Below are 11282 nucleotides of genomic sequence, written 5' to 3'. Positions count from 1 at the left end.
TGTTCACCCGCCCCCCCCCCCCCCCCCAAACCAGTCACATTTAGCGCAGTTAAGTGGCGCCAATTTTTCATTACCCATACCGGGCTCCTCAGCTCCCTTATATATAGAGTAAGGTCAGACACGTGAGTCCGAGTGAAGACCCCTGGGCTCTGGGATAATGATGGGACTTTCAGGGGGATTTGCTAATTTTGCGCCTCACTGATTCCGTCCTCTTCTATTATCAGTGACATTTTTAGTCCAAGGAAGTGAAATCGTATCTGGTTTATTAAAGTCCTTTTAAGTGCCCGTCGCCATAATAACCATTTTATTCATCGCCCCGTACAATGCTGCAAATATTGCGGGGTCTGACTTTCATCATAGCTGGTGAACCGAAACAATGTACGAATGTCATAAATATGACAGCCTAATAGGATTCTGCACATCCCTTTAATGCAGCATCTCTGGGTAGTGCAGCGCTCTAGTTCTTATCGTGCTATTGGCAGAGGTCACCCATAGACCTGTACGGTAGGAAGGGTTGCCACCTGGCCGGTATTTTGGCCACCCTGCCGGTATTTTTATATTAAAAATACAGGCAATGCAATGGCCGGTATTTATCCAACCAATCCTCCAACTCCCGGAATTTTGCACCATATACTATATCAGTGTTTCCCAACCAGAGCGCCTCCAGCTGTTGCAAAACTACAACTCCCAGCATGCCCGGACAGCCAATGGCCAAGGGGTTAATGCCCTCTGCCCCTAGGGTAACAACATCTGCCCTCATCATACCCCGCTACCACATAATCACGAAACATTACTAGCCAGCAAATGTGCGGAATATCCGCACACAAAAAAAGTCCTCACATTTGACTTACCGGCGGGCACTAGTACCACTCTTAAATAGACGGCAATGCTTTTCCTTACAGACTCCACAGAAGGAATAGCCTAGTCTGAATCCTGGCATGAAAAATTCTGCTGGGTGAACAGTGCAGCAGAATTCCATTGCTTCGGAATGTCCGTGCGGAATATTCAAGTGGAATTCAGCACACAAACATTCTGCTGTGTGAATATAGCCTTGGATTGACCCTGGGGTACTCCGCCCCTAGACATCTTATAAGATAAGATGTCAGATCGCCGCGGTCCTGCTGCTGGGGACCCCCGGAATCTACCAATCAGCACCCACCTTTAACGGCTTCCAAACCGCTGGAGGTCCTCAGGCTGAGTCCATCTCAACCACGAGGACGGAGCATAGTGACGTCATGGCTCCGCCCCCGTGTGATGTCATGCCCCGCCCCCTCAATGCAAGTCTATTGGAGGGGCGTGGCAGCTGTCACGCCCCCTCCCATAGGCTTGCATTAAGGGGGCGGAAGGGTGACGTCACACGGGGCGGAGCCGTGACGTCACTATGCTCCGTCCTCGCCAGTAATCAGACCTGGAGCGAACACGCTCTGGGGACTGATTCTAACAGGGTGCTGCATGCAAGATCATGGGGGTCCCCAGCGGCGGGACCCCCGCGATCAGGCATCTTATCCCCTTTCCTTTGGATAGGGGATAAGATGTCTTAGCGACGGAGTACCCCTTTAAAGGCGTAGTCCGGGGAAATTATCTTATTCCGTATCAGGCTAGAGAATAAGTATCTGTTCACTTGGAGGGTCCAATTACTGGGACCCCCTGTGATCTCCGGATTGGAACCCCGACTCTCAGAGAGAAAGAGCTTATTGTAAATGGCATGTACTCCATTCATTTGTGTAGGAGCGCTAGAGATGCACGAGTGCTGTACTGGGGTATCTTCTGCCCAGTCTAAGAATGAATGAAGAGGCGGCGATCACAGGGTTCCCCAGAGAGTGCGAGCCAGAGGAAGCGCCTACGTGCGCGAAACTAGTTGCCGCCCCCTGCCTGTTTCCACCTACAGCTCCCTGTGCACCTTTGTACCTGATGATTTTCTGTACAGCACGCTGCGGTTAAAGAAACGAAAGTGGTGAGTGCGTCTTTCATTCTGCTCCTTCCCCAGCGATCAGACTATTATAAGATCACTGTCACCGGACAACTTCTTTAAAGGGGTTATCTAAAATGACATAGCTGCTTTCTTCTACACGCAGCGCCCCTCTTGTCCACAGTTTGAGTGCGGTATTGCAGCTCAGTTCTATTGCACTGAATAGAAGCAAGTTTAAATACCACACACAACCTAAGGACGGGGGTGACGCTGTTTAGCGAGAAAAAAAGCAGTCACATTTTACTGATTCTGGATAACCCCCTTTTAATATGGCCTTCTTTGGTTGTCAGGGCACAATGGGAGTTGTAGTTTTTTAACAGCTCTGGAGCAGCAGGTTGTCTGCATAACTGGGTACTCTGGTGGAAAACTTTTTATTTTTTTTTATTTTTTATCAACTGGTGCCAGAAAGTTAAACAGATTTGTAAATTACTTCTATTAAAAAATCTTAATCCTTCCAGTACTTATTAGCTGCTGAATACTACAGAGGAAATTATTTACCTTTTGGAACACAGAGCTCTCTGCTGAATCACGAGCACAGTGCTCTCTGCTGACACCTCTGTTCATTTTGGGAACTGTCCAGAGCAGCATATGTTTTCTATGGGGATTTTTTCCTACTCTGGACAGTTGCTAAAATGGACAGAGATGTCAGCAGAGAGCACTGTGCTCATGATGTCAGCAGAGAGCTCTGTGTTCCAAAATAAAAATAATTTTTTCCGTAGTATTCAGCAGCTAACAAGTACTGGAAGAATAAAGATTTTTTTAAATAGAAGTGATTTACAAATCTGTTTAACTTTCTGCCACCAGTTGATATAAAAAAAAAAAAGTTTTCCACCGGAGTACCCCTTTAAGTGTGATTGTGAGTTTGCATCTCTGTGTTTCCAAACAAGTGTGCCTCTAGCTGTTGCAAAACTACAACTCCCAGCATGCCCGGACAGCCTTCGGCTGTCCGGGCATGCTGGGAGTTGTAGTTTTGCAGCATGCTGGCGGTACCCTAATCGGTAAACATTGGTTTTGCAACAGCTGGAGACACACTGGTTGGGGAACACGGCCCAGTGCATCTCCTCTATCTCACCCCGTGACACCAGTGAACACATGGGTGGCCTCAGCAAAAACATCTAGCAGTAGGGACGCCGTCTCCTAGCAACGGCCGCCGCCGCCGGTCACCTGACCCCTGCGCGCACCACGTGACCGCGCATTGCTCCACACCTTCGGCTGGGCTCGGCGGGGAGGTCATGTGACGCAGCTGATCGTTGAACTCGGTAGCGGAGACATGGAGGTGCCGGCTCTCAACCTCAAGGTACCCCTCCCCCCCAAACTTCATAAACTCTGGGGTCTACTTTATATAATGTACTTTATTATTACTTTATTATAACTTGGGGGTGACTTGTGCAAGAGTCACAGTCCATAGGAATGCGTTATATAAATACTATTATTTTTAAAAAAATTTTTGTTTTTTTTCACGTAAGCCACATGACAAGACCTGTGCCTTGACGATAGTCACGGCACAGGTCTTGACATGTGACTTGGGTGAAAAAAAGTCACATGACTGCGCTTGCTGCGCATGATAGTCACATGACTGCGCATGATAGTCGCGTGACTGGGCTTGCTGCGCATGATAATCGCTTGCTGCGAATGATAGTCGCGTGACTGCGCTTGCTGAGCATGATAGCCACGTGACTGCGCTTGCTGAGCATGATAGCCACGTGACTGCGCTTGCTGCGCATGATTGTCACGTGACTCCGCTTGCTGCGCATGATAGTCACGTGACTGGGCTTGCTGCGCATGATAGTCACGTGACTCCGCTTGCTGCGCATGATAGTCGCATGACTGGGCTTGCTGCGCATGATAATCGCTTGCTGCGAATGATAGTCGCGTGACTGCGCTTGCTGAGCATGATAGCCACGTGACTGCGCTTGCTGAGCATGATAGCCACGTGACTGCGCTTGCTGCGCATGATAGTCACGTGACTGGGCTTGCTGCGCATGATAGTCACGTGACTGGGCTTGCTGCGCATGATAGTCACGTGACTCCGCTTGCTGCGCATGATAGTCGCATGACTGGGCTTGCTGCGCATGATAGTCACGTGACTCCGCTTGCTGCGCATGATAGTCGCATGACTGGGCTTGCTGCGCATGATAATCGCTTGCTGCGAATGATAGTCGCGTGACTGCGCTTGCTGAGCATGATAGCCACGTGACTGCGCTTGCTGCGCATGATTGTCACGTGACTCCGCTTGCTGCGCATGATTGTCACGTGACTGGGCTTGCTGCGCATGATTGCCACGTGACTGCGCTTGCTGAGCATGATTGTCACGTGACTGCGCTTGCTGCGCATGATAGTCACGTGACTGCGCTTGCTGCGCATGATTGTCACGTGACTGCGCTTGCTGAGCATGATTGTCACGTGACTGCGCTTGCTGCGCATGATAGTCACGTGACTGCGCTTGCTGCACATGATAGTCACATGACTGCGCTTGCTGAGCATTATAGCCACATAGCTGTAATTTGCACAGTAATAAAACATGATAACTTAAAGATAATGCGGCAAATTTGTCATAAAATTGTGATTTTTCTAGCTGTTACACAGAATTGGTGTGAAGGGAGAAGTCGCGTGTATGATTTCGTACGCATTTTGGACGCGCACATATAGTAGGGGCCAACATGTTCTAAAAGAGCGTTCCGGGACATTAAAGATGGTGGGATGTCGGGCAGAGGCGTGAGCTTGTAAAAGTGCAAGAACTGCAACAGGGCCCCATATACCAAATATAATACTGGTCTATTATGGGGCAGACGGGCTTTGGGGCCCCCAGTGCGACTGCTACCTCTATAGCTACGTCCTTGATGTCAGGTATTCTAGATCAGTGATCTTTAGTCTGTTGTAGAACTACAACTCCCAGGCTGTCCTGACAGCCTGGGAGTTGTAGTTTTGCACCTGTTGCAGAGCCGCAGGTTTCAGTCACAGACTCTCAGGACATGCTGGGAGTTGTAGTCCTTTGCCAGCTGTTTAGGGGGGGGGGGCACTTTGTCACACACTGCAGTTGCAGCCACAGACTGTCAGGACATGCTGGGAGTTGTAGTTCTCTTCCAGCTGTTGGGGAGGGGGGGGGGGCACTTCGTCACACACTGCAGTTGCAGCCACAGACTGTCAGGACATGCTGGGAGTTGTAGTTCTCTTCCAGCTGTTGGGGAGGGGGGGGGGGGCACTTCGTCACACACTGCAGTTGCAGCCACAGACTGTCAGGACATGCTGGGAGTTGTAGTTCTCTGCCAGCTGTTGGGGGGGGGGGGGCGGGCACTTCGTCACACACTGCAGTTGCAGCCACAGACTGTCAGGACGTGCTGGGAGTTGTAGTCCTGTACCAGCTGTTGATTGACACTATGTTAGACACCGCAGTTGCAGCCCCAGACTGTCAGGACATGCTGGGATTTGTAGTCCTCTGCCAGCTGTTGGGGGGGCACTTTGTCATACACTGCAGTTGCAGCCACAGACTGTCAGGACATGCTGGGAGTTGTAGTTCTCTTCCAGCTGTTGGGGAGGGGGGGGGGGGCACTTTGTCACACACTGCAGTTGCAGCCACAGACTGTCAGGACATGCTGGGAGTTGTAGTTTTGTACCAGCTGTTGATTGACACTATGTTAGACACTGCAGTTGCATCCCCAGACTGTCAGGACATGCTGGGAGATGTAGTTCTGCGCCAACTGTTGGGGTGGGAGGGGGGGGGGGGGCGAGACACTTCTTTAGACATTGCAGTTGTAGCCACAGACTGTCAGGGAATGCTGGGTGTTGTAGTATTGCATATGCTGTTAATGGAGACTTCTGTAGATACTGTGATTGCAGCCACAGACTCAGGACATGCTGGGAGTTTTAGTTCTGCACCAGCTGTTGGGGGGGGGGGGGGGCACTTCTTTAGACACTGAGACTGTCAGGGCATACTGTCCCTTCTAGCTAGTTATTTGGGGTTGGGTCAGTGGAGATTGTTCCCTCTCTACTGACTTATTTACCATGATGTTACACACAGTGCTGCCTGGGTCTTTATCTGGGGCCTTACTGCTTCTCTGACTTCCCCAAACGTGACATTTCAGGAAATAAAACTAAGAATTATTACACAACGCTGTATTTTCCATATAGCAGGATGATCCCCGCACTGTGCGTTTCAGGGATTTTCCCACCAGAGGACATAACCCTGACAATTCTTGGGCCATAAGAGATTACCATTTGGTGCAATGTTACCTAACCAGTGTGCCTCCAGCTGTTGCAAAACTACAATTCCCGGCATGCCCGGACATGATGTCATCCAATTGTCTCTAGTGCAGCCTCAGGGGTTGCGCCTTTCTTCTGGTACAGTGTTCTCCAAACTGGCCCTCTGGGAGTTGTAGTTTTGCAACAGCTGGAGGCACACTGATTGGAAAACACTGACTTAGAGCACTGGTGTGCCGCTGTTACAAAGCCAATGACTGTCTGGGCAATGCTGGTGGGGTGTTGTAAATGAGCGCAGCTCACTGCAGCTTGTATGTAGGATACAGCCATGGAACTGCTTGTGGCTACCAAAGAAGAAGAATAAACTCCAGTGTCCGTCAGTGTAAATATGGCCTTTTATTTAGTTTGCCGTAAACTTACAGTCACAAGATATAGATGCCTACGCGTTTCAGGACCCTTATTTATTATGGGGCATATAGTTTCGCAACAGCTGGAGAGGCACGCTTTGGAGAGACCCCGTATCTGTGAAAAACGCACCTTTTGGCTTAATTTTTGTAGAACTGTGACTCCGTTATGCCCATGATTTAGTAAAAATCACAAGTTAAAAGGGTTAAGCAAATATTAAAGCTTATGCCCTATCTACAAGATGGGGGGGGGGATAACAAGCTGATTGTTGGGGGTTCTACCTCTCTAGAAGCGGTGGTTGTGGTGATATACAGTGGAGCGGTGGTCTGTAACCTAGACAACCATACCCAGCTGATTGTTGGGGATCTGACCTCTTTAGAAGTGGTGGTCTGGGGGATATATATACAGTCGAGCAGAGTGGTCTGTAACCTAGACAACCATACCCAGCTGATTGTTGAGGTCTGAGCACTTTAGAAGCAGTGGTCGGGGTGATATACAGTGGAGCGGTGGTCTGTAACCTAGACAATGATACCCAGCTGATTGTTGGGGGTCCGACCACTCTAGAAGTAGTGGTCAGGGTGAGATACAGTCGAGCAGTGGTCTGTAACCTAGACAATAATACCCAGCTGATTGTCGGGGGTCTGACCACCCTAGAAGCTGTAGTTGGGGTGATATACAGTCGAGCAGTCGTCTGTAACGTAGGCAATGATACCAAGCTGATTGTTGGGGGTCCGACCACTTTAAAAGTAGTTGTTGGAGTGATATACAGTCCATTGGTGGTCTGTAACCTAGACAACGAGCTGTCAACAAGGTGAGGAAAGGAGCCGGAATATCACAAGGAGGCGTATTTGCTTAGATGAATGTATTTGCAGAGATATGTAACGTGCCCTACAAGTTTAACCATGTAAGTTGAGGTAGGAATAACCCTTTAGGGAAGGGTCACACGTAGCACAACTGCAGCTGACATTCTGCTTGCGGATTATGTTGCTATCCAATGAAGTCAACAGGTTCCGCTTGCGGAAATTAGACTTGCGGAATTCCACAAGCGTAATTTTAGCTGCGGGCAAACCCGATGCGGCTGTGCAACATGTGACCCTACTCTTAAAGGTTATAATACAATTGATCACTCGAAATGATGACTAGTACCCTAAATTTCCCATCCACTAAAAATGTGCACTATAAAATGTAACTTTTATTGTTATTATTTCCTATCATTAAAATATTCAACCAGGTAGGTCCCTTCCATAGTACCACTGTAGGTACACTGTAGGGTACTAGTGATCAATTGTATTATAGTGTTGGATATTTACCCTCCATCTATAGGTCCAATAGTGTTGATATACCTACCCTTAAAGGGGTACTCCGGTGGAAAACCATTTATTTCAAATCAACTGGTGCCAGAAAGTTATACAGATTTGTAAATTACTTCTAGTAAAAAAAATCTTAATCCTTCCAGTACTTATTAGCTGCTGCTGTCTCTGACCACAGTGCTCTCTGATGACACCTCTGTCCATGTCAGGAACTGTCCAGAGCAGGAGAGGTTTGCTATGGGGATTTGCTCCTACTCTGGACAGTTCCTGACACTCACAGGGTTAGAGCACTGTGGTCAGACAGAAAAGAAATTCAAAAAGAAAAGCACTTTCTATGTAGTAAACAGCAGCTGATAAGTACTGGAAGGATTAAGATTTTTTAATAGAAGTAATTTACAGTTTAACTTTCTGGCAACAGTTGATTTTAAAACAATGTTTTCCACCGGAGTACCCCAAATTTGGTGAAGTTACCACTAGAGATGAGCGAACTTACAGTAAATTCGATTCATCACGAACTTCTCGGCTCGGCAGTTGATGACTTTTCCTGCATAAATTAGTTCGGCTTTCCGGTGCTCTGGTGGGCTGGAAAAGGTGGATACAGTCCTAGGAGACTCTTTCCTAGGAATGTATCCACCTTTTCCAGCCCACCAGAGCACCTGAAGGCTGAACTAATTTACGCAGGATAAGTCATCAACTGCCGAGCCGAGAAGTTCGTGACGAATCGAATACTGTAAATTCGCTCATCTCTAGTTACCACATCATGGTTGCAGTAATTGAGAGAGGTCACCTTACATCACATATACCAGGAAGAGATAACAGCATGCAGTTGTGGCACAAGAGCTTGCAATTCACAGGGCTGGTCATAGTAAGGTGGAGCGTCACATGGATGGATAAGCTGCCTGTATCTGAACAGTAACCCGCCATGCTGTGTCCTATAAAGCAGTGTTCACCAACCTGTTTACAGCTTTTGCTAAACTACAACTCTCATCATGCCCTTCAGCAGAACTACAACTCCTTGCAAAATGCCGACTCCCATCATGCCCTGACAGCAGAAGGTTTTGCAACAGCTGGAGATCCATAGGCCTGGAAACACATTAGCAAAAAAAAAAAAAAAATTCTCGCAATCCGCTCATGCATTCCTGTTTAGCCGACCTGAACAAGCAGAGCTGCAGTGTAAAGTATGGAGAGACACACACTTGTAACCTCTTTCTTCTTATGCAAGTGTTTCCCAACCAGGGTGCCTCCAGCGGTTGCAAAACTACAACTCCCAGCATGCCTGTACAGCCGTTGGCTGTCCGGGCATGCTGGGTGTTGTAGTATTGCAACAGCTGGAGGCACCCTGGTTGGGAAACACTGTAATGCAGTGTCCACTAGAAGTAGAGAATGCATCTGCTCTGAGGTAACCTTAAAGGGGTGCTCCGGTGGAAAACTTTTTTTTTAAGTCTACTAGTGCCAGAAAGTTAAACAGATTTGTAAATTACTTCTATTAAAAAAATCTTAATCCTTCCAGTACTTATTAGCTGCTGAATACTACAGAGGAAATTCTTTTCTTTTTGGAACACAGAGCTCTCTGCTGAATCATGAGCACAGTGCTCTCTGCTGACATCTCTGTCCATTTTAAGAACTGCGAAGAGTAGGAGAAAATCCCCATGGAAAACATATGCTGCTCTGGACAGTTCCTAAAATGGACAGAGATGTCAGCAGAGAGCACTGTGCTCGTGATGTCAGCAGAGAGCTCTGTGTTCCAAAAAGAAAAGAATTGCCTCTGTAGTATTCAGCAGCTAATAAGTACTGGAAGGATTAAGATCTTTTTAATAGAAGTAATTTACAAATCTGTTTAACTTTCTGGCACCAGTTGATTTAAAAAAAAAAAAAAAAAAAAAAAAGTTTTCCATCGGAGTACCCCTTTAAAGAAGATATCCAGTGCTGATAAACTTATCCCCTATTTTAAGGATAGGGGATAAGTTTCAGATCGCAGGGGGTCCGACCGCTGGGGCCCCCCCGCAATCTCCTTACGGGGCCCCGGCAGTCCGCGGGAAGGGGGCGTGTCGACCTCCGCACGAAGTGGCGGCTGACACGCCCCCTCAATACAACTCTATGGCAGAGCCGGAGCGCTGCCTTCGTCAATCTCCGGCTCTGCCATAGTGATGTATTGAGGGGGCGTGTCAGCTGCCTCTTCGTGCGGAGGTCGACACCCGCTATCTGGCCAGCGAGCCGGGGCCCTGTATAGAGAGATCGCAGGGGGCCCCAGCAGTCGGACCCCCCGCGATCTGAAACCTATCCCCTATCCTTAGGATAAGGGAAACATTTTTCAGGACTGGACTACTCCTTAAAGCAAAAGTTAAGATTAAAAAAATCCAAAAAATATTTAGATTTTCTAATCTTTTATTTATTTGTCTCTTAATTTCCTTTTTCCCTCTTCTCTTCCAGGCGATCATCTTTGTGCACTGGCTGCTGACTATGTTGTAAGTATTTATTCTGCACCAGGCATCTATGTGGACTAGTTCTATTCACTGACATCTATCATGCAAGCATTCTATCTACACTCACGGGCCACTTAATTAAGTACACCCCCCCCCCCCCCTCCATTATACTGTCTACAAGGTGCTGGAAACATTACTCAGAGATTATGCTCTACATGGACATGATGACATCACACACTTCTTCTATATGGACATGATGACATCACACACTTCTTCTATATGGACATGATGACATCACACAGTTCTTCTATATGGACATGATGACATCACACAGTTCTCTATATAGACATGATGACATCACACAGTTCCCCCATATGGACATGATGACATCACACAGTTCCTCCATATGGACATGATGACATCACACAGTTCCTCCATATGGACATGATGACATCACACACTTCTTCTATATGGACATGATGACATCACACAGTTCTCTATATAGACATGATGACATCACACAGTTCCCCCATATGGACATGATGACATCACACAGTTCCTCCATATGGACATGATGACATCACACAGTTCCTCCATATGGACATGATGACATCACACAGTTCTCCATATGGACATGATGACATCACACACTTCCTCTATATGGACATGATGACATCACACACTTCCTCTATATGGACATGATGACATCACACACTTCCTCTATATGGACATGATGACATCACACACTTCCTCCATATGGACATGATGACATCACACAGTTCCTCCATATGGACATGATGACATCACACAGTTCCTCCATATGGACATGATGACATCACACACTTCCTCCATATGGACATGATGACATCACACAGTTCCTCCATATGGACATGATGACATCACACACTTCCTCCATATGGACATGATGACATCACACAGTTCCTCCATATGGACATGATGACATCACACAGTTCCTCC

The 11282-nt window shown here is 47.5% G+C and overlaps 1 protein-coding gene across 1 annotated transcript in view; it reads left to right on the top strand.

Annotated features, from left to right (window-relative positions):
- The first annotated feature begins 3142 nt into the window (after positions 1 to 3142).
- The window catches only part of AGTRAP (angiotensin II receptor associated protein), a 19569-nt gene continuing 11429 nt past the window's right edge, over positions 3143 to 11282 (top strand). Inside the window, exons 1-2 of the mRNA XM_056542237.1 lie at positions 3143 to 3266; positions 10312 to 10346. Of these exons, the coding sequence (XP_056398212.1) occupies positions 3240 to 3266; positions 10312 to 10346 (62 nt within the window). The 5' untranslated portion in view covers positions 3143 to 3239. The remainder of the gene's footprint in view (positions 3267 to 10311; positions 10347 to 11282) is intronic.

Source organism: Hyla sarda, chromosome 10, assembly GCF_029499605.1.
Source record: "Hyla sarda isolate aHylSar1 chromosome 10, aHylSar1.hap1, whole genome shotgun sequence".
NCBI lineage: Eukaryota > Metazoa > Chordata > Amphibia > Anura > Hylidae > Hyla > Hyla sarda.
This window is presented reverse-complemented; position numbering and strand designations above follow the sequence as displayed.